This window comes from Cucurbita moschata, unplaced genomic scaffold (assembly GCF_002738365.1).
Source record: "Cucurbita moschata cultivar Rifu unplaced genomic scaffold, Cmos_1.0 Cmo_Scf00005, whole genome shotgun sequence".
Classification (NCBI taxonomy): Eukaryota; Viridiplantae; Streptophyta; class Magnoliopsida; order Cucurbitales; family Cucurbitaceae; genus Cucurbita; species Cucurbita moschata.
In genome coordinates, this window is record NW_019268521.1 from 1,477,207 (window position 1) to 1,499,959 (window position 22,753).

At 38.6% G+C, this 22,753-nt stretch overlaps 4 protein-coding genes across 10 annotated transcripts in view; 1 reads left to right on the top strand and 3 right to left on the bottom strand.

Annotated features, from left to right (window-relative positions):
• LOC111443139 overlaps positions 1 to 2,313 on the top strand; it is a 4,625-nt gene extending 2,312 nt beyond the window's left edge. The window contains exons 3-6 of the mRNA XM_023080804.1: positions 162 to 342; positions 1,302 to 1,394; positions 1,545 to 1,632; positions 1,819 to 2,313. Of these exons, the coding sequence (XP_022936572.1) occupies positions 162 to 342; positions 1,302 to 1,394; positions 1,545 to 1,632; positions 1,819 to 2,100 (644 nt within the window). The 3' untranslated portion in view covers positions 2,101 to 2,313. The remainder of the gene's footprint in view (positions 1 to 161; positions 343 to 1,301; positions 1,395 to 1,544; positions 1,633 to 1,818) is intronic.
• A 2,558-nt stretch (positions 2,314 to 4,871) lies between these two features.
• Positions 4,872 to 8,218, bottom strand: LOC111442893 (LRR receptor-like serine/threonine-protein kinase). The gene is made up of 2 exons (XM_023080453.1): positions 5,392 to 8,218; positions 4,872 to 5,311 (listed from the first exon to the last, which is right to left on the bottom strand). Exons 1-2 carry the CDS (start codon positions 8,216 to 8,218, stop codon positions 4,872 to 4,874), a joined length of 3,267 nt encoding a protein of 1,088 aa, XP_022936221.1.
• Positions 8,219 to 9,622: 1,404 nt separating this feature from the next.
• LOC111443623 (protein transport protein SFT2-like) lies at positions 9,623 to 14,216 on the bottom strand. Of its 2 annotated transcripts, none has more exons than XM_023081529.1 (4): positions 13,799 to 14,216; positions 12,029 to 12,296; positions 11,823 to 11,927; positions 9,623 to 10,179 (listed from the first exon to the last, which is right to left on the bottom strand). In XM_023081529.1, exons 1-4 carry the CDS (start codon positions 14,005 to 14,007, stop codon positions 10,069 to 10,071), a joined length of 693 nt encoding a protein of 230 aa, XP_022937297.1. In that variant the 5' UTR covers positions 14,008 to 14,216; the 3' UTR covers positions 9,623 to 10,068. The 2 variants fall into 2 exon arrangements, with proteins under 2 accessions (XP_022937297.1, XP_022937298.1); XM_023081530.1 differs by lacking the exon at positions 9,623 to 10,179 and adding an exon at positions 11,084 to 11,590.
• Positions 14,217 to 15,203: 987 nt separating this feature from the next.
• LOC111443666 (peptidyl-prolyl cis-trans isomerase FKBP16-1, chloroplastic) lies at positions 15,204 to 21,905 on the bottom strand. Of its 6 annotated transcripts, none has more exons than XM_023081582.1 (8): positions 21,744 to 21,905; positions 20,033 to 20,230; positions 19,854 to 19,888; positions 18,926 to 19,019; positions 18,014 to 18,074; positions 17,610 to 17,655; positions 15,714 to 15,784; positions 15,204 to 15,585 (listed from the first exon to the last, which is right to left on the bottom strand). In XM_023081582.1, exons 1-8 carry the CDS (start codon positions 21,800 to 21,802, stop codon positions 15,508 to 15,510), a joined length of 642 nt encoding a protein of 213 aa, XP_022937350.1. In that variant the 5' UTR covers positions 21,803 to 21,905; the 3' UTR covers positions 15,204 to 15,507. The 6 variants fall into 6 exon arrangements, with proteins under 6 accessions (XP_022937350.1, XP_022937352.1, XP_022937351.1 ...); XM_023081584.1 differs by having other exon boundaries at positions 15,204 to 15,628; XM_023081583.1 differs by having other exon boundaries at positions 20,033 to 20,253; positions 21,744 to 21,901.
• Positions 21,906 to 22,753: the final 848 nt, after the last annotated feature.

The window sequence follows — 22,753 nt, forward strand, 5'->3', positions numbered from 1 at the left end:
TTTTTTTTTTTTTTTTTTTTAATTTTTATTTTCCTTCATTTTTTTGGTGGGAATTTCCTTTAGTGTTGGCTTCAGAGTATTTCCTATCTTCCCTTTCTTTTGTTCCCTACTTTTCTTTAATAGAAAGTTGTATTTTATCTCAATGAAGCTTTCATTTTTAGGACTTAAAGATGAATTTCATGACAATTTGAGCTATGTTGATGATCACTTGCAAGAGCCTGAGGCAGTAGGTGAGAAGGAAAATATTTACGGCAAGAAAGGTTATGATGGAAAGGTTGATTTGCGGGGAAATAAAAGTAGGCAAGATGCTGAGAAATTGGCAATTGAATTACTTGCAACAAGGTAACTGTATGTAAATTGTGATTCCTGTCTTTTAATTTTGGAATCTGCACTGATCTGATTGAACTGGTGACACTGTCAAAGTAACACAAAACAAGTTTTGGACAGATTTGTGTGAGAATATTCTGCTAGGACTTTGAATTATACGTGTACTGGTCTTAAAATTTTGCAATTTTGTGGTGAATTTGACTCGAGAGTAATAATAGAATTTTTAGAGCGGTGAGAGATCAGATGAGCGATTTACAAGAGGGGGAGATAGAAATCCCTACATGCCTTTGGGTTTCAAAAAAGAGGCTCAGCTAGTGTAAATCTGAGTTAGGCTATATCTACAAAAAAGAAAAAAGAAAGTTCAAAAGAAAAAAAAAATTGAAGTAGAACACAGAGTAAAAACAAATAAAGTAGCTTATCCGAAAAGACATTTCCATTCATTTCTTGACCACAAAAAATTCTGGAATTCCTTCCAAACTTAAGTGTCAAGAGGAGGGCAAAGACTCCATTGGAGCTCCGGCCCGAATAGAGCTTACCTCCGACACCTGGCTTTCTCTGGCGCATATTAGCTTAGCTGCGCTTAATAGGCCGTTTGGCTCCCTCTTTGGTGGCCTCCTTACCTTACCCACCCTACACTCCCACCCCAAGCTATGCCTACTGAGCAAGATGCATTACGATTTCCTCTTCTGTGGACGCATTAGAATATGATCCGGGACGAGAAGAGAAAGATTTTTTTCTCTCGCGGGCTTTCTCTCGTAAAGCCAAGCCCCAAGACAAGGTACAATTGTTGGGAAGGGGACATGAGAAAGAGAACCTAGCTGGATTCGGGCTGGTCTCGTGGTGCCCAAAGGATTTTTGCCTGAGCTTTAAAATGATGGCCATCAATGAGTTGCTTGACCTACTTTTGTAATTTGTTACCATACATGTATTTTCTTTTGCAAGAAGAATATTAAGCTTGTGATTGCATTCTACAGAGCCTTCACTGCAGTTGAGCTGAGGAAGAAATTGCTTGGCAAGAGGTTCTCTCCGGGCACAGCGGAAGCAGTGATCAATGATTTCAAGAGCAGGTCCTGAATGGCTACGTAACTTATAATTATGTTATTTCTCGACAAAATTAACCTTCTACACTTGACATGATAGATATGAATTTTGATGTCTAATTCAACCACCGTTGCAACTCATATGACATTAATCTTAGCCCTTCAATTATATTTTAGGGGGTTGATCAACGATGGCCTGTATGCTGAAGGATTTTCTCATTCAAGGTGGTCGTCCTCCAGTTGGGGACCCAGGAAGATCAAGCAGGTACGTACTTCTATTTTCATTTGCGATCCAGCTAAAGCGTTGATCTTCTTTATTTTCTCGTCTATTTCAACCTTTTCACTTCTCATCGTTGATAAGAAAGCTAGTCGATAGGACTAGAGAAACTCGTTTACCAATTGGGAACTTTTTGTTATGATACTGAGAATGAGAGGCTAATTTTCGAACCAGGCACTTGTAAACAAGGGGATAGGAGGGGAAGTTGCTGAGAAAGCAATTAAACTTGTTTTTGAAGATGGTGAAGAGTTTGGTGATGAAATGTCAAGTGTGAGTTTGTCAAAGATTTCAATGGATCATTTATTCGTTCGAGCCTCGAAACAGTGGCTGCGAGGTCGGGATATACCGAAAGAGACTAGAAAATTGAGAATAGTTAGGTGGCTTCAATACCGGGGTTTTGACTGGGGTGTTACTAGAGCCATTCTTAAGAAGTTAGAAACCGAGTACCCTCCTTAGTATTCTAATGAAGATTTTCAAGGATTTCCAGGCCTTTGATCCTCATCTGCTTGGGAAAGTATTGATTTTTGGAGAAATGGCTGAAACCAAAACTGTTCACCTCCTGAATTGGCACATTTGAGATCTGATTGCCCTATGGAGAATTGTTCTTCCTTTGTACAATGAATGAATGGTTGAGTCCCTGTTTATGATACCAAGTTTTGGTTTGATTTATATTATTGGGTTTCCTTCTCCCTCTCTCTCTCTTTTCAACACAAATATTGAATTAATGAAATTTCGAGACCAAAAGTAAAACTACCGTAAGGAATAAGATCTTGTAGCAGGGGTGTACATTAAACCCAACCACCCGGACCAACCCAATTCGAACTATAAGGGTTGAGTTAGGTTGGATTAGCATTTTGGGTAGGGTTGAGTTCATTTTTCTGAACTCGAATTGAATCGGTTCAGTTTTCGGGTTCGTGGGCAAAACCCTCGAGTTAACCCGAGTCAAACTTAAATATATAAAATATATTAAGAATTTTTTTCTTACCACTCTGGTCAGTCGAGGAGACTCATGCCCAAGTTCGAATCCAGGCAAATATATATATATATATATATTTTTTAGGAACTCAATAAGCATCTATATATATATATATATATTTTTCCTTATATATCATATCTTTAAATTAATTGTTTTTATTGTTTATTTAATTTTATGTTATATCTTTATATATATTTTTTTATTTTAACCAATTTTCAGTAAATTTAGGTTGTCTTTTTTATTGATTTTTTTATTTTTATTTTTTATTTATGAATAATTATGGATTGATTTGTGTTTTTTTGGTGAACTTTTAATATATTTTATTTAACATTGTATTTTTTTTCTTATATACCATAGTTTATTGTTTATTTAATTTTATGATATATCTTTATATATTTTTTTTTCTTTAACCAATTTTTAGGGTTGTTTTTTATTGATTTTTTTATTTTTTATTTATGAATCATTATAGATTGATTTGTGTTTTTTGGTGAACTTTTAATATATTTTATTTAACATTGTATTTTTTTTTTTCTTTAACCAATTTTCAGGTAGGGTTGTTTTTTATTGATTTTTTTATTTTTTATTTTTTATTAATGAATCATTATGGATTGATTTGTTTTTTTGGTGAACTTTTAATATATTTTATTTCAAATTGTATTTTTTTTTCCTATATACCATAGTTTATTGTTTATTTAATTTTATGATATATCTTTATATATATTTTTTCTTTAACTATTTTTTATTTTTTATTTTTTATTTATGAATAATTATGGATTGATTTGTGTTTGTTGGTGAACTTTTAATATATTTTATTTTTAATATATTTTATTTAACATTGTATTTGAATAATTATAAATTATAGATAAATAAAAGTTAAAATTTTTTTTTGACTAACCCAACCGAAAATATTGGGTTGGGTTGAGTTGTGAAAAGTTTTGGGTTGGGATTGATAGGGTTGGGCTAAACCTAACCCGGACCATGTACACCCCTATCTTGTAGCCTTCCCAAACACACTTTAAATTTTAGATAATTCAACCATATCCTCCCCAATGACCGTGACCTGAAAGGCCCATATTTTGCACAAAGTTCGGGTCGGGTTTAGCCCAAGAGTTGATCTTTGATGGATTTGTGCAAGAGGTTCAAGACATTGGTTGGATATGAACGTCTTGAATTTGGATTGAGCTATGGATTAGTCTACTAATTAAGCTATACACAGGCTATCGATTTGAGTCATATTTGTACGTGGGAGAATTGACGTTAAGGCAAGTACAGTAGAATTGATTTACACCGCCAAGATTTCACATTTTCAAAATCGAATGAATTTAGTCCTTTTTATTGCCACCATCATATTAAGATTTGTATAAGAGCAATTAATATAAACGCATATGGAATAATGACTTTCTTGGTTTCAATAGGACGTCTTAGGAGGGTTGTTCGTATCTACTATTATCTCATAGCAACTACTTTTAAACTTATTAAAAATATAAGGACTAAATTCAATTCAACATTTTGTTCGTTGGGCCCAAACTACAAGACAAAGAGGTTGTATGCTTTAAGGAAAATAGAGGTAAGCATGTGACCCAACCCCTATGGTCGGGAGCTATTGAGTCACCAGAGGAACCATTTGTTGCTCGTCAAATATCGCTAGTCGTTAGAGGTAAGCATGCGGGTGTCCCAATCACACTCTTGTGGTAATGGGATAACAATTTTGTAGCACTTGTTCTAACTCGGTGAACATGTCAGTCATACGAAAGTCAGACTTTGTGGACAAACTTACATATGATCAAGCCTCGGGTCCCGTTTGAAAAAAATTATTTTAGAAAACATGAGTAAGGAAATGTATGGAAAACCATTTGAAAAAAAAAATATTATAACAACAACCACAATTTTGATAGCATATAACTCTGGTGGAAAGAATTGACAAATAGTCACATTCTCTATAATACATTTAGAGACATGATTTTGGTAATCGATACACCTTGGATTGACACAACATGAATAGTAAAGACCCATTTAACATAAAAGGATGTAAAAGAGGTTTGAAACAGGCATGTAACCATCAACAACATGGCTGGAACACGAACACGAAGGAAGTTCACGTTCAGAAGAGGGTTGTGCTCTTGTTTCTTCCTTGAGAATAGAAACAAATCATTGATAGTCATTTGCTAAGTCGAACATATTTCATTGTTCAATCGTTCAGTTATTTGTAGATATTTGATGTTTGAAGTTTTTTGTAATTGATTTTTCAGTTCTACAAAGGAGATTTGCAATACAAAGATCCTTGAGACGAAAACTTCCTCTGCAGGGTCGATTGAATCACCACCGGCTTTTCCGCCTTGGGGTCATCGGCAGCAGCTTTCCCCACTTCGACACTTCGAATCTCCTCGAGCATGGCGACTATACTTTTCATGGGGGGTCGATCGTCGGACTTGACGCTGACACAGATCAACGCGACGTCTAGGGTTTGAAGAATTTCGCGCATTGTGGGTTCGGTTCTTTCTCTAAGCTTCGAGTCTAAAATGTCGGCTGGGTTTTTCTTTGTGGCTAAATGGTCTCTAACCCATTGCGCCAAATTGCCTTCTCCAGGTAATGTCGGGTCCAGAGGGTGCCGCCCTGTTAGAACCTCCATTACCACTATACCGAAGCTGTACACATCGCTCTTCTCTGAGACTGTCAATATCGACCCATGTTCTGTAATCATCAGGTAATTATGAATCCATGGGGTTTATTTGCCGAAGGGTTTGGAAAGGGGGGGTTAGAAATGAACATACCTGGAGCCATGTACCCGAAAGAGCCAGCAAGTTGTCTGAGTATTGGCTTCTTTGAAGCATCATTGCTGTTGTTTGTACTCACATTACTGGCGAGACCAAAGTCGGCTAGGTATGGCTCAAAGTCATGGCCGAGCAGGACATTCAGTGTTTTCACATCGCCATGTACGATTGGTGGAGTACAATCATGGTGAAGATATGCTAGAGCATGAGCCACTCCTAAGAGGATGTCGTATCTGGCCTCCCATTCTGCTCCTCCTTTTCCATTGTCATGGATAAAAGAGCTCAAGCTTCCATTTGGAAGATAATCATAAAACAGGAGCTTCAAATTCCTGTGGGATCCCCAACCCAGTAGCCTTATTATGTTCTTGTGTCGAATTAATCCCAAAGTACGGATTTCAGAGTTGAAGCCTCCAGATTCGTCGGTTGACCACATTTTCTTCACTGCCACTGTTTTCCCTTTTGGGGTTGTGATTCTGTACACGGCACCAGAGCTTCCAGCACCGATCACGTTCGATTCAGTTAAGTTTTTAATGATGTAGTCGATTGAGATATCAAGTTTTTGAAACAGGGTTATTTCCCATTTATCGCCATCTATCAGTAGCATGAAATTAGCCATTTGTGTGCGAATTAGCAAGTAGATCGCTAAAAAGAAAAGCACTGCACTTATGCTGATCAAGATTGGCAGGACTATCTTTATTGCTTCTTTGCTTACGTTTCTGGATTCAAACTTGCCTTCAGGAATTACTTGCTCGCCTGAAACATAGAGGTCTTTGTTTCCAGCAATGGCGCTTTTACTGAGCTTTTGAAAGAATGGCGTGTCGGGCAATTCGCCGGAGAAGTGGTTGTAGGAGATGTTTAGAGTCACAAGGTTTTCAAGCTCTACAAGAAGGCTTAGGTCCCCAGAGAGGTTGTTATGGGAGAGGTCTAGAATACTTAGCCTGACGAGACCAGAGAATTCGGACGGGATTTCACCTGAGAAACGATTCCAACTTAGATTAAGAGCAATGTCAAGTGAAGAAATTATACCTAATTGCTTAGGGAGTTCCCCAGAGAAGAAATTGTTGCTGAGGTCTAAAAATTGAAGCTTTTGACAGGAAACAATTTCTGCTGGGATTTGCCCTGAAAGTTGGTTGTTTCTCAGGTCAAGTTTTGTTAGTTCCGTCAAAGCTCCGATGCCCGGGTTGACCTGACCTTCAAGCCTGTTGTTGGATATATTTAAAAACTGTAGGCTCATCGGCAGTTCGATTGGAAGAGTACCGGTGAACTCATTTGAACTGAGGTCAATAAACTGAAGAACGTCACAGTTCGATAACGATTGAGGAATTTCTCCAACAAAATGGTTTTCAGCTAAGTCCAGAAAATCTAAGCTCTTCAAATGTCCCATCTCTGATGGAATAGTACCTCCAAACCTATTCTTAGCCAGTCGAAACCTCGATAGTGTCCTACTATGTCCTATTTCAGGTGGAATGATTCCCGATAGATTATTTCGTATGAGAAGAAGTTTCGTGAGATTTTTCAAACCGAAGATCTCTTTCGGTATTGAACCCGTCAAGTGATTGTACGAGAAATCAATGGCCTGGAGATCAGGGCAGTCTGAGAGAGTGCTGGGAATACTGCCTGTTAATTTGTTCTCCCAAGCAAAAAATAAATGCAAGTTCTTAAGGTTGCCTACCGAAACCGGTATCTCGCCCGAAAGTTTGTTGTTGTCTACTTCCACATGAACCAAAGTCGAACAATTAAACATTTCCGGAGGTATTGAACCCGTAATCTGATTAAGACTTAGTTGAAACTCTTGAAGTTTAGGTAGCCGTCCTATACTTTTCGGTATGGTTCCATTTAGAAGATTTTCGGAAACGTCTAGGATTACGAGTTCCTCGCAGTCTCCAATCTCTTCTGGTATAGATTCTTCCAACAAGTTCAACCATAGAAAAAGTGTTTGAAGCTTTTTCAGCTTCCCAATTCCTCTAGGTATCCGCCCAGAAATGCTATTCTGATACAATATAAGAGTTTGCAACTCACTGCAGTTTCCGATCTCTTCCGGGATTGTGTTGAAAAGTTGTGCTTTATATATGACTATGTTCTGTATATTTTTCAGCATCCCAATCGATGAAGGAAGAGCTCCGAAGATTCCAGTTTCGGCTAGGCCTAACATGACTAAACTGCTGCAGTTTCCAATCTCCATTGGCAATTTACCTTCCAGAAGTTTATTCCCTCCAGCTCTGAAAAGATTAAGCTTCTGCAACATTCCAATGCTCTTTGGAATCTCCCCACTGATTTCATTGTCTGCGAGTCTAAGATACACGAGGTTCGAAAGATTCCCAATCGTTAACGGTATCGTCCCTTCAAACCCATTGCTTTGAAGGGACAAATCCTCCAGCTTCCCCAGCCTGCAAATCTCTTCTGGGATTTCTCCCAAAAGGTTATTTTGGCTAAGATCAAGAACTCTGAGCTCGTTATAATCTCCAAACTCTTTCGGGATTCTTCCGGTTATATTCGTCTCAGATATCACCAGGGTCCTCAAGAACTTAAGAGCCTGGAAATTCGATGGCAATGTACCTCGCAAATCCAGTGATGCCAGGGTTATCTCCTCTACATATCCATGGGAGTCGCAGACAACTCCAAACCATGAACACGGTGTCGGGTCCTCTGGATTCCATGTACTCAAAGCATCTGTAGAGCTCGTTAGATTACTCTTCCATGTGAGAAGAGCTCTACCCTGCTCATCAATGGAGTAACAACATGGAAAGAGACGGATACTTAGTGATAAAATCAAGGCTATGGTGAAGAATTGAGAAGGAATAAAGGGATTTCTTAGAATTGCAGCCATTGTTCTTCAAAACTTATGATACAAAATGATCTGATTTGGATTGAACAAAGGGGAAATCCATGTTTTGTTTATAGGAGAAGAAGAAAAAGAAGAACAGAGGTATGTGAATTCAAGATCCTTCTCTCTATTCCTTCTCTGGTTTGGTTCTTAGTTCTTAATACGGGAATATGGTTTTTTCTCTCCCTGTTTTTAATCTTTATTAAGCAAACAGTTCATTTTTCCTTTTGTTCTTTCCTTTGGTTAGCAAATCCTCATAAAATGGTTGTTTTTTTTTTGTTAAATATTCACCTTAGTTCATAATGTTTTAGGGAAATTCTCAACTTAGTCCTCTTAACTTTTTAAAATTCTCAATTTGTTCTATATCATTTTGTTCTTCTCTGTTTACTGAAAGGTGATTGATTGATCAATAATTTATGCTTTTATTGGACAGGTGCATTCCATGTGTCGTGTTCGATACGAGAATATGTTGATGCTTCGATTGAGAAAAGTCAAAAGATGAGGGGTAAGTTTAAAAATTTTAAAAGATTGAGGACCGAATTGAGAATTTTTCGAACGATGGTGGTTACTCGTTTTTTTTTTTCATTAGTTGCAACATAAGTTGTTGGGGGAGTTTTGTTTATGGTAGGAACGATTAGAAATGACACGTCTTTTCTATTGATATGAACTACTTTAGCCAACTTATATGGTTATTTATGGTTAAAATATAACCTCTTCATATGGCTATTTGAATCAAGGTTTCGGGTTGATCGACCTCTCGACATTGGAGAAACCGTCGAGGTCTTGGCCTTAACTTGAATATAGTAATGGATAACTACGCCCTTGGAGACTGATTTTTTTAAAAAAAGATGAGTGTTTTTAGGTAGGAATGTATTTTTTTGTATGAGGATTGGAGTGCTGTGTTCAACAAGACAGAGGAGGTTTATAGTTAGATAAATTGGGTCGGGGATGAAATTATATTTTCTGTCTTCATCCCTAACCAATTCCCTATCCACCCCGTCCTCGCCTCGGTTAATATAATTATATTTTGAACACATACACAATTATATTTTTAACACATACACACATGCATATGCTTTTTTTTTTCTATATTAAAAAATATATTAAAAAATAGAATGAAATAAATGGGGGATGAAGACGGGGAATGCTTCTTGTCCCTGCCTTACCTCATCTCATGGACATCTCTAGATATTATACGAGACACATTGATTTTTTATTTTACGAAGAAATATGTCTATATTGGTTTTTTTTTAAATTTAAAAATACAAGATGATAGGTTGTGTAGTGATATCAAAAGAAAATGTTTATTTAACAAACTTGTTCCGTAATAAATTATACCATCAAAACATCATATAGTGAAATATATCGAGCAAATTATTATACTATTGATCAATTAAATACATGAACTTGTCAATTGAGCATAATTTAATAGATAAGACTCACCATTTAATCCGCACTCTCGAATGGTGAACGGAAAAAATAATACATTTAGCACGATATAATTAAGAGAGAGATAGGTAAGATTTTCACGAAAAAAACGACAAGAAAGAAGCGGGATGAAGTAATCTAGTTTCATTCTCTAGTGCCTCAAATTGTGATGGAAGAAAATAACAACAATGCCCCAAGGCCTTCACACCACCTTCATCTACAGTTGCTGAATAGCTCAGTCAATATGATGATGGGGATGAAACAACCAGAGAACACAAAAAATGGTGCCTGTAGCTAATACTTTTAGTTTACACACTCAGCAATATGTTGTGGATCATTTCCCAGACTTCCCGAACGTTAACAAAGATCTCTAATCAGAAGAGAAATCTGCGGTGCACCTAGCGTATGCCACGTTGGAGTCGAGATCAACTACCAAAACATTTCATAACCGAAGACATAAGAGCGGATGACAAAAACTTCATCCCAGTAGACCCACCAGGGAAATATGAAACAGCATAGTATGCAAGTGCAAGAACCTGGAGGAATCATAACGTTTCAAAATCGAACCATTTGTGTCGTGTATGATAAAGAACGCGGTAGATATGAAATGTACCTTTAATATATGTGATAGAACTCGAATGTATTGAAATGTAAAACATATCAGAACTACAAGTTAAACGAAGTGTTTTGAGATATTTGGACTTTCCCTTCTGGAGATTACTCTCAAGCTTCCTCATTCCCCGCCCCTCTATTTGTAACCAACAAACAATAATACCCTAATAACCTTCCTACCAATATGTTATAGGTTGAAATTGACGTGCATGTGGTGCAGAACTATGTGAGCCAGGAGGATAATCATAAACAAAATAGTCGGGTGAGTCCTCTCTCTTCTCGGAGTTCTATGCATGAACTTCAAAAATAGGGGTCGACCACTGCAGATTGATTGTCGGGATGATGTCCATTAGACTTGGAATCTAGGAAAGAAGATTATTCAATAGAGAGGTAATGAAGTGGGCTGAACTTACAGAGAAGCTGGATTGTAACGGCCCAAATCGACCGCTAACAGATATTGTCCTCCTTGGGTTTATCTTTTTGGGCTTCCCCTCAAGGTTTTTAAAACACGTTTGTTAGGGAGAGGTTTCCAAACCCTTTTAAAGAATGCTTCGTTCTCCTCTCCAATCAATGTCGGATCTCACAATCCACTCATCTTCGGGTCTCAGTGTCCTCGTTGGCACTTGTTCCCCTCTCCAATCGATGTGAGACACCGGGCGGTGTGCCAGCAAGGACGCTGGGCCCCAAAGGGGGATGGATTGTGAGATCCCACATCGATTGGAGAAGAGAACGAAGCATTCTTTATAAGGGTGTGAAAACCTCTCCCTAGCAAACGCGTTTTAAAAACCTTGAGAGAAAGCCCGAAAGGGAAAGCAAAGAGGGCACTCTCTGCTAGCGGTGGACTTGGGTTGTTACAATGCTGTTCAAATTGTTCAAATTGGGATGGATCAAAACAGCATTATTGGAAGCTAAAGGCTTAGGATGGTTTTCCAGCAAAATCAGCCTTCGTTCACCTTACTAAACCTGAAGCAAAGTTGAAGCCCCCTGATGGACTACATTTGGAGGCTTAAAGTCCCAGAAAAGTTGAAATTCTTTTAGTCGAAGATCTGTAGAAGCTTGAACACTGCTAATAAGGTGCAAAGAAAAGCTCCCTACTGGACACCCGGCCCCTTGCTCTGCTGCCAACGCTACTAAGACAGCGAGATCATCCACTGTGAGTTCACTCAAAACTTGGCTTTTCATCTTAAGTGAGCTCGTTTTGTCCATATGCTTTCCTCAAAGGTGGATTTATGGCTGGAATAAAGTTTGGAAGATAAATCTAATGTTTTGTGTGATTGTGCAGTTCAACTCCCTATTAGTCACTGAACTTATGAGACAGTTTCAAAGTTCAAGAACCTTTTAGATACAGAATTAAAAGTTCACCGACCTATTAGATACTTTTTAAACTTCAAGGAACTTTCAAACACAAGCTTGAACGTTCATGGACTAAACTTGTAATTCAACCACTATTGTTTCTTCTAAAATAAAAAAATAAATAAACAATTCTGAAGTAGAAAGATACTAACTGCAATATGGGAATAAAATTTTGTAGAATAATGAAGAAAGAAGAGGCCTTGTGTTTAGATACCTGTAATACAGAGAAGATAACAGAGAGAATATAGCTGTGGAGCCCCATGGAAACGTACAAGGTGCCAAACATACATCCAATGAAGATCACCGTAAAAGGAAGTCTCTGCATTGTGAAACAAAGGAACAAATAACAGAATAGAATCAGCTAAAATATCGGGACGGTGTCGGTATAAACGTAATAAAAGGAGCATCGACCAAGGGTACCTCTTTTGAGAACATATGTGCAAGCTGATTCTTAGGACCCTTGAGTGCAAAGAAGGATCCAATGATGAAGCAACACCCAAGGGTAAAACAGATAGCAAACTTATGAGGCACCAGAACCATGATAGGGAGGAACAATGCAAACGCAATGAAAATAAAGAAAACCCCAGTTGCTAGAAACAAACCAAAATACATCAGGGCTTTTCCTGAGGGAACATTGCTAGTGGCAGATTGGAGGTTCCCAGGAAGTTCTCTTACTCCTTTAGAAACCCTGTACAAGGATCAAATTACAAAGCAATCAGAAAGGATACTATCCTTTAGTTCGTAAGTATACTATCCTTTAGTTCGTAAGTCGTTCCTTTTGGAGGAAACCCTTCCATGGGATGTGTCCAAACACAGGTGAATAATCTCCTAGAAACTTTAGAAATATTGACAAGATGGCCTCAAACACATCTCGTGCTTCTGCTGGTGTTGTTTTTCTTTGGAGCGAATCTGGAAGCCTTAAACTCATTGATTATTGTAACAGCCCAAGCCTACCGCTAGCAGATATTGTCCTATTTGGACTTTCCCTTTCAGGCTACCCCTCAAGGTTTTTTAAAACGAGCCTGCTAGGGAGAGGTTTCCACATCCTTATAAAGGGTGTTTCGTTCTCCTCCCTATCCGATGTGGGCTCTCACAATCCACCCCCCTTGGGGCCTAGCATCCTCGCTGGCACTTGTTACCTTCTTCAATTGATGTGGGACCCCCAATCCACCCCCTTCGGAGCCCAGAGTTCTTGCTGGCACACCGCCTAGTGTCCACCCCCTTTGGGGCTCAGCCTCAGCCTCCTCACTGGCACATTGCGCGGTGTCTGACTTTGATACCATTTGTAACGACCCAAGCCCACCGATAGTAGATATTGTCCTCTTTGGGCTTTCCCTTTCGGGCTTCCCCTCAAGGTTTTTAAAATGCGTCTGCTAGGGAGAGGTTTCCACACCCTTATAAAGGGTGTTTCATTCTCCTCTCCAACCGACGTGAGATCTCATAATTCCATCTGTGAGTTCAAGGGTTTATTGCTCAATTTCTTTGACAGGAAGCGTTTCTAGTAGCAGGAAATTGAGTTGGTTTTGCGCCTTAGACGTGACTTAATTGGTTGGAAATTTTTCAATATTCTAATGCTAGCAGACTAGAAAGGACAACATCCAGCCATTTCCCATTTATTTTGAAAACCAGTTCAAACACTTGGAGTACGACCTTACAATGTAGACGCATTTTAAAAACCTTCCAGGAAAGTCCAAAAGAGAAAGCCCAAAGAGGACAATATCGGTTAGCCCTAACATGGGGCCGTTACAAATCAAGACCTTCAAACATGTAAAGCTATATTCTACCTAGCCTTAGGAGAATTTCTCTTCATGCTGTTTGGCAACCATAATGACATTCTTTGTTTCTTCAGATCCAATCTTAACTCTCTAATTCTCAAATGGAAGTTCATATGCTAGACATCCAACATTCTTAAATGAAAATCTCAATAATTCAAATGACAGCAAAAGACAAATCAAAATTCCAAGAGCCTACGGTAGAACATTTCCCAAACTTCCCCATAGCCAGCCAATCAAATCATGCTCAAGAAAAATGTAACAGCCATAGCCGAAGTAGCAACACTACAGCAAATTTACCCAACACCCAACAGATTACTACTCAAGAACTCGAGTACCCAATGATCCAGAAAACAAATACAAAATTCAATCTCAAATTCTTTTCTAAGATGGATATGAGGATCGATCGGAGACTTACACGCTAAAAGTTCCCGAAACGGTTTCATTCGCTGACCTAACAGCATTTTCAAGATCGAAACCGATTCTCGAATTGGAGCTGCTATCATCGGCAGCTTGTGATTCTGCGTAAGAATTCCAATTGGCGAGCAACGAAGAGGTCGGTTTGACCTGATTATCACTCCCACTACTATCCCCTTGCGTGAACCATCCCTGCGCCGTTTTCAGCATCGCTTTCTTTCAAATCGAAGCTTAAAAAATCGAGAAAATGTCAGGATTTGCTCTGATTTGGGAGCAGAAATTGGGTTGTGGAATTGATATCCCCGAGGAATCGAACGATTTTGGCATGTTCTTCTGGAAGAAAATGGTGAGGAAGAAGCCTTCGCGACGAAGGGAAACAGCAACGGCCCATATTATGGTCAGAAGAACAAATTCTCAATAAAATAAATAATAATAATAATAAATAAATAAAACAATAAAAAATAATAAAAATTCCATTTTTATTTTTTAGAGTTCAGCATATATATGTTTTCATGCCAAATTTACTCATTTACTTACAAAAGTTAATTTTTTTTATCCAACTTTATAAAATAACGACAGTAAAAAAAAAAGTTACTAGTTTATACCGAAAAAGATATCTTATTTTTTATGCTTAAGCCGATGAAAAATTATTCGATCAGCTCACTCGATGTGGCTATCTCGAGAGATGTAGGGTATAGATGGAACCGTTCTTCTCCATTTCTTATTTTAATCTTTTATCTTTGTAAATTTTTTTATTTATTTACTTTTTTACCGAGATTAGGAGATTAGGTCAGTCTCAAGTTTTTAACAGAGATTATATAATTTTCATTTTTTATATAATTTTTATTTAAAAACGTAAAAAGAAAATCATATTATTCAGACAAAAACAAATTTCAAAACTATACTATAATTTTGGACCATAAAAACACGATATATTGACTCGAGAATATTATCATCGTACTAGGACAGATATTTAAATCTCTCTCCAATCCCTCCCCCGTAAGCTCTGTGGGGACCACAACATGAAGGATTGAGACTTTTACAATTTACGTAAAATAATGCAAAACTTTATAGTTATACTAATCTTTTACAAAAAAGCACCATTCACCGAAAATCAAACACGAGATTAGATTCTAAACCTTATTTTCCCCAAAAAAAAAAAAAAAAAAAAATGACAAAGTTTGTACAATTTTGTTAATTTCATTTAACATTAAAGTTTTATTTGTTCCAAAATCTAATATTTTTACAAACAAATAGCTCAAACCATAACTCAAGTGTCCCACCCAATTTTGCAACCTTAGTATGTGGCCAAAGCTACAAAAACACGTGTAATTAGGCCAACGGGAGCACCCCGGGCCAATGATTTGATGAGTGTCAAGTTCGGAATAATAATAAGGTAGCAAGCCTGCTAGAACGCTCCAGTACTGTACTAATAACATAGAAAGTCAAGGCTATGATCATCGAGAGTATGTTCTTTTTGGATACAACAAAGAAAATATCAACATTTGTCTTCTAACTTTCCGTCTTTTAATAGCAATTACACGTTCGTTCGGCCTCTGATTACAGTCGAAGTGCTATAGCCGAATAATGGCAAGGGACACACCACATAACGATGATGTGAGCCCGCTAGGAAAGAACTTTCTACTCATATTTTCAAATATCAACATTGAATATACAAGGGTTTAAGTCAATATCGACGGAGAATGATACTCATTGAACTTTCAAAAGTTGCACCTCAAATATCAAGGGCTCGTTCCGATGCGATAAAAGACTACGTCGAGGACCAAACTGCAACAAAGCGAACTTAATTTTATCGACCAACGTTGTCATGCTTAAGAAATAATACGACCAAAACAAGTGATTAGGATGGATAATCTATAATGTTAATGCTGATTAGAGAAAGAACTTTGCTTTACCTCTTCAGGAATTGGGTTCAAATTCTCATTTATGTAACCCACAGACGGAGGGATAAGTGCTCTTCTTTTTCCTGATAACAAATAATAAACGCATTTCTGTGTTAAAAGGAAAAATGACACTCCAATAGAGGGTGAACTTTGTTCTTCACTGGTCCGTTTTGACCCGTTACGTATTGCTATCAAGTTCACAGTTTTAAAACGTGTCTGCTAGGCAAAGGTTTCCACGCCTTTATAAGGAATGTTTCGTTCCCCTCTCCAACCGACGTAGGATTTCACAATCCACCCACTTCGTGGGCTCTGTGTCTACACTGGCACACCGTCCGGTGTCTGACTCTGATACCATTTGTAACACCACAAGCCCACCGTTAACAAATATTGTCCGTTTTAGCCCGTTATGTATCGCCGTCAGCCTCACGGTTTTAAAACGTGTCAACTAGGTAGAGGTTTCTACATTCTTATAAGGAATGCTTCGTTCCCCTCTCCAACTGATGTGAGATCTCACAATCCACCCCCATTGGGGGCCTAACGTGTCCTCGCTGGCACACTGACCGATGTTTGACTTTGATACCATTTGTAACAGCCCAAGCCCACCGCTAGCAGATATATCTGTTTTGACCCGTTACGTATCACCGTCAGGTTCACGGTTCTAAAACGTGTCTACTAAACAAAGGTTTCCACACCCTTATAAGGAATGTTTCGTTCCCCTCTCCAACCGATGTAGGATCTCACAATCTATCCCCTTTGGGGGCTCTATGTCTACACTGGCACACCGCCGATGTCTGACTCTGATACCATTTGTAACACTACAAGCCCACCGTTAACAAATATTGTCCGTTTTAGCCCATTACGTATCGCCTCATGAGCGTTGGCAGGTCCTGGAGTGCCTGTCAAGGGCTCCCGCGCATACCCTGGGGTGATCATCACCACTTGCACCTCACATCTCGGCACAGTGGAACGTGTAACCCGCCTGCTGTCTCATTCAACTACATTTGTTCCTATAATCCATAGCCTAACAGAACGCAGCAACGAGGGAGAACCTGCCCATACAGCCAAGCGAGTCAACGGTCCGGAGAAAGAAAAGGACCTCCTTGACGGTTTTAAAACGTGTCTATTAGGCAGAGGTTTCCACATAAGAATGCTTCGTTCCCCTCTCCAACTGATGTGGGATCTCAAATCCACCCCCCTTGGGGGCCTAACGTGTCATCGCTGGCACATTGCACGATATCTGACTCTGATACCATTTGTAACAGTCTAAGCCCACCGCTAGCATATATGTCCATTTTGGCCCGTTACGTACCATCGTCAGCCTCACAGTTTTAAAACACTCCTGCTAGGTAGAGGCTTCCACACCCTTATAAGGAATGCTTCGTTCCCCTCTCCAATCGATGTGAGATCTCACAATTAACCCCCTTGGAGGCCCAGTGTCCTCACTGACACACTGCCCCGTGTATGGCTCTAACACTATTTGTAATAACCCAAGCCCACGCCTAGCAGATATTGTCCATTTTGGCCCAATACGTATCGCCATCAGCCTCACGATTTTAAAATGCGTCTGTTAGGCAACTGTTTCCACACCCTTATAAGGAATGCTTCATTTCTCACTCCAACCGACGTGGGATCTCACATATGAGAAATATCCCATTAACAGATGTGCAAGATTAAAGGTGATCTAGGAACGTTTATGTTTCTCGTTTCCTATTTCAGCCGTAAGTCGTGAAGCAAACGAAGCGATTATAAAAGGTAGAAGTTAAGACAATAGAAACCTAAAATACAAGGCTAATCCAAAGAAGTTGAAGAGGTTTCTGCATAATAAAAGCCATGAACAGCTTGATTGGCTAAGGGTAAAATAAGCATAAGAGCAAACTGAGTAAAGATGATTGAATATCCATACAATACCTCCAACTCTCATGCCAACCAGAACCTCTTTCAAGCCCTCTATTATCTGTAAGAAACAAATATCATCAGTAATAAACGCCAAAACTCGAAAGCTGATCCAATCATTGAATGATACAGAACTCGAAAGCTGATCGAGCAAACTAAGCGTTTTTAAAAAGAGAAGATTATACAAGCTAACTAACAGAGGATCTTCCAAAAACCAGCAAAGTTCTAGTGATAGGCTGCATAAACTGAAGCTATCCGCTATCGACAACAAGCATATCCGCTATCGACAATTACACACTCGTAAACAGATCATTGCACATCGAAAAATAGAACGACCATAATTAATATCTATTCAAAATTATCGAAAGTTTATCGCCCCCATAGTTTTCTTGAAGAACTGATGTAAAAGAAGAGATTACCTGGTTTTCTTTCAAAGGCAGGATTACTGGTGTGCTTTCTCCACTGAATTGATCTACCGTGCTGTGAATATGATAACAGAGGCAATGTGAATGATTTAGTCCTTGTACTTTTAGGGATTACATTCTAACTTCCTTTCAGCCTTCCCCTCGAAGTTTTTAAAACGCGTCTGTTAGGGAGAGATTTTCACACCCTTATAAGAAAGGTTTCGTTCCCCTCTCCAACCAATATGGGATCTCACAATCTACCCCTTTTGGGGACACAGTGTCCCCACTGACATACCAGTTGGTGTCTAGCTCTGATACTATTTGTAACAGCTCAAGCCCACCGCTAGCAGATATTGTCCTCTTTGGACTTCTCAAGGTTTTTTAAAACGCGTCTGATAGGGAGAGGTTTCCACACCCTTCTAAGAAATGTTTCGTTCCCATCTCCAACCAATGTGGGACCTCACAATCCACCCCCCTTGGGGGCCAATGTCCATGCTGGCACACCGCTCGGTGTTTGGCTCTGATACCATTTTTAACAGCTCAAGCCCACCGCTAGCAGATGTTGTCCTCTTTGGGCTTTCCTTTTCGAGTATCGCCTCAAAGTTTTTAAAACGCGTCTGCTAGAAAGAGATTTCCACACCCTTATAAGAAATGATTCGTTCGCCTCTCTAACCAATGTAGAATCTCACAATCCCACCCCCTTGGGGGCCCAACGTCCTTGCTGACACACCGCTCAGTGTCTAATTTTGATACTATTTGCAACAGCCCAAGCCCACCGCTAGTAGATATTGTCCTCTTTGGACTTCTCAAGGTTTTTAAAACGCGTCTGCTAGGGAGAGGTTTCCACACACTTACAAGGAATGCTTCGTTCCCACTCCATGAACAAATTTGCAAGTTAGTAGCTAAAACACCAGAAAAATACATTACCTATGAACGAAATATCCATTTGAACGCCTGCAGACATAATTGAACTCCACCAAGTCTCCTTCATGTGCTTCTGCTCCATCTCCCTCAAGAACTTCTATTAATTGGAACTAAAAATGTTAGTACAGTGAAATCATTAATCATAGACCTTATTTGTTTCCATATTCAAGAATTATATAGAACAATCATTGAACACATTATGTAGTTTTCATCATAATCAGTATGAAGAAGGAACTAAATCTATACCATATTTAAAACGCCATAAAACGAGCCTGCTACATTACAACCAAACATGTTCTTCTGTAAACACTAACAAGAAACCAAGGACTTGTTTGATAACGATTATAGCTAATTTTTTCTTGTAATCTACCTTTTAAAAGTGTGATGTCCCACACTGGTTGGGGAGGAGAACAAAACACCCTTTATAAGAGCGTGGAAACCTTCCCCTAGCAGATGCGTTTTAAAGCTTTGAGGGGAAGCTCAAAAGGGAAAGCCCAAAGAGGACAATATCTGCTAGCAGTGGGCCTAGGTCGTTACAAATGGTATCAGAGCCAGACACCGGATGATGGTCAGCTTTCTCGCTGTTTCCTGAAGGGGGGATTAGACACGAAGTGGTGTGCTAGTAAGGACACTGGGCCCCAAAGGGGGGTGGATTTGGTGGTGGTCCCACATCGATTGGAGAAAAGAATGAGTGCCAGCGAGGACGCTAGGCCCCGAAGGGGGGTGGATTGTGATGTCCCACATTGGTTGGGGAGGAGAACAAAACATCCTCTATAAGGGTGTGGAAACCTTCCCCTAGTATACGTGTTTTAAAGCCTTGAGGGGAAACCCGAAAGGGAAAGCCCAAAGAAGACAATATCTACTAGCGGTGGGCTTGGGTCGTTACAAAAAGATTTATTAAATCTTGAGATTTTAAACAAAGAAATTCTACCTTGAATCCGAACTCCACTGTCGAGCTTTAGCGTCCTGAAAGCTTCAAAATTTAAACAACAATTCCAAATGAGAACATGTAAAGCACTTTTGATGGATGGTCATGGCAGCCCTCTTCATTGTGATGTTAAGAAAATGATATGAACATTTCAAGAAAAAAGTTACAAATGAAATACATACCGAACTATTTCCGGTTCTTGCACGTCCATCATCGGTGCACTGAAACTAGGATTTGCATATAACAAGATCGGATACGAACCAATGAACTGCGAGAACAGCCTTCTTGGAAATCGTTTGCCAGAAAAAATGTCTAAGTGATTGACCATATGATGCTTGGATATGGATACTTCATCAGCCATGCAAATGGCTTTGTGGAAACTACAAGAACATCCATTCATAAGCTGTCAAGAAGTGAGTATCGTTTGATATAGATATCTATTCTCAGAATTTAAGGTTTGGAGTTCTTGGATTGAAGAACAGTTTGAAACATTAAACAATCATCCTGATTGAAAGGAGGAGAGAGACGTTATGACATATTTGACACCGGACTTAAAAGAGTGTAATAGTCTAATCCCACCGCTAGCAAATATCGTCATCTTTGAGCTTTCCCTTATGGAATTCCCCTTGAGGTTTTAAAATGTGTTTACTATAGAGAGGTTTCCACATCCTTCTAAGGAATGTTTTGTTCCCCCTCCAACCAATGTGGGGTCTCACAATCCACTCCCTTTAGGAGCCAACGTCCTCACTGGCACACCGCCCGATGTCCGGCTTTGATACCATTTGTAATAACTCAAACCCACCGATAGCGGATATTGTCTGCTTTGGCATATTACGTATCGCGGTCAGTCTCATGGTTTTAAAACGCGTCTACTAGGGAGAGGTTTCCACACCCTTATAAGGAACGTTTCGTTCCCATCTCCAACTGATATGGGATCACACAATCCACCCCCCTTGGAAGCCCAGCGTCCTCGCTGATAGACTGCCCAGTGACTAGCTTTGATACCATTTGTAACAGTCCAAGCCCACCGCTAGCAGATATTGTTCGCTTTGGTTCGTTATGTATCAGCTATCAACCTCATGGTTTTAGAACACGTCTATTACGGAGAGGTTTCCACACCCTTATAAGAAATTCTTCGTTCCCCTCTCCAACCGATGTGGGATCTCACAATTCACCCACTTTGGAGGCCCAACGTCCTCGCTGGCACGCTGTCCGATAATTGGCTCTAATACTATTTGTAACAGTCCAAGCCCACCGCTAACAAATATTGTTCGCTTTGGTCCGATATATATCGTTGTCAGCCTCACGATTTTAAAACGCATCTCCTAGGGAGAGGTTTCCACACCATTACAAACAATGTTTCGTTCTCCTCCCCAATTGATGTGGGATCTCACAATCCATCCCCTTCGGGGTCCAGTGTCCCCGTTGGCACTCATTCCTATCTCCAATCAATGTGGAACCCCCGCCAAATCCACCCCCTTTGGGGCCAGCATCCTTGCTAGCACATCACCTCATGTCCACCCCCTTCAGGGCTCTGCCTCCTCGCTGACACATTGCTCACCAGCTCTTATACCATTAGTAATGGCCCAAGCCCACCGCTAGTAGATATTGTCCTATTTGGGCTTTCCCTTTCAGGTTTCCCCTCAACACTTCCTCAAGACTTTAAAACGCGTTTGCTAGGGAGAGGTTTCCACACCTTCACAAAGGTATTTTGTTCTCCTCCCAATCAACGTAGGATCCACGTAGTCCGAACATAAAATTTTAACACAGGACACCTGAAGTATATTTCAATGAATGCTACAAACGCAAAGGGAAACCTACTATTGTGTAGAGCAACACAAAATTCAACAGAATCCCAAATGGAGTAAAGAAATTCGCCATGGAAGAGCATACCTAGAAAATTTGACGGCGCAAGGAGAGCGAAACAAGCTCCACAACGAGAGAACTCCCATGGCACAGCCTGAAAAGTTGCGAAGACGATGACGTTAATGGATAAGTTGAAACGAAGTGGATGAGGAAGAAAAGGAGAGGATTCTATGGTGAAATTTATGACGAAGAACGCCGGAGAAGTTTTATTCTTTTTAGGCTAAATTAATTAAATTACATCTAAATCAATAAAAAGATATATTTTTTAATTTAAAATTTCAATAATATCCTAAATATTTTTCTAACTTTTTTTTAATAATTTAAAAAAATACCATTATTGTTAGTACTATATTTAAAAATTATCTATTTAATTTTAATTTTTACAAAATTGGGTATAATTAAAATCATCAAAATAATAATTTAAACATGTTACTCATAGATTCGTCCATATCCTAACCATACGAATATTTTTAATTTTTTTTTAAAAAATTAAAAGTATTATTAATAAAAATTTAAAATTTATGGGCATTTTGAAATATTGTTTAACTAAATTTTAAAAGAATTTTATTTAAATTAATAAATATTATCTTTTAAAAAAAATATGCATAAAATAATACATTAATTGTTTAATCATGTTAAAAAATATTCTTAAATTTAAAAAAATTTATTAAAAATTTTAAATTTTTTAAAAAAATTAAAAAATAATCGTATATTTACAAAATATTCGTAGTATCAACTTCATTAATTTATAATTAATATATATAATTAATATATAGATGAAAATCATCTCTACCTTTTATAAATTATCGCTAATTTTTTTTTTTAATAAAAGTTTAAGAATGTTAATATTACTTTTGAAAATTTATAAAATGTGTTACTAATGGTTTGGTCCGTGGGATAAGGGTACTAATGGAATATTAAAAAGTATTTTTTAAACAAAACATTAAATATTCTCATCTAACATTTAAAAAAAATTAATTAATTTTTTTAATTTTAAGAATATTATTAAAATTTTGTTGAGATAAAAGCGAAAAACG

What these genes read in the sequence shown, in the direction of transcription:
- LOC111442893 (XM_023080453.1), bottom strand. Translation starts at nt 8,218, where the DNA reads ATGGCTGCAATTCTAAGAAATCCCTTTATTCCTTCTCAATTCTTCACC. An exon ending in TTTCGGGTACATGGCTCCAG is followed by an intron (nt 5,312 to 5,391) that starts GTATGTTCATTT and finishes TGATGATTACAG; the next exon opens with AACATGGGTCGATATTGACA.
- LOC111443623 (XM_023081529.1), bottom strand. Translation starts at nt 14,007, where the DNA reads ATGCTGAAAACGGCGCAGGGATGGTTCACGCAAGGGGATAGTAGTGGG. An exon ending in GTTTCGGGAACTTTTAGCGT is followed by an intron (nt 12,297 to 13,798) that starts GTAAGTCTCCGA and finishes ATCCTTGTACAG; the next exon opens with GGTTTCTAAAGGAGTAAGAG. An exon ending in CACATATGTTCTCAAAAGAG is followed by an intron (nt 11,928 to 12,028) that starts GTACCCTTGGTC and finishes TTCACAATGCAG; the next exon opens with AGACTTCCTTTTACGGTGAT.
- LOC111443666 (XM_023081582.1), bottom strand. Translation starts at nt 21,802, where the DNA reads ATGGGAGTTCTCTCGTTGTGGAGCTTGTTTCGCTCTCCTTGCGCCGTC. An exon ending in CAGTGGAGTTCGGATTCAAG is followed by an intron (nt 19,020 to 19,853) that starts GTAGAATTTCTT and finishes TCCAATTAATAG; the next exon opens with AAGTTCTTGAGGGAGATGGA. An exon ending in TGCCTTTGAAAGAAAACCAG is followed by an intron (nt 17,656 to 18,013) that starts GTAATCTCTTCT and finishes TGTTTCTTACAG; the next exon opens with ATAATAGAGGGCTTGAAAGA.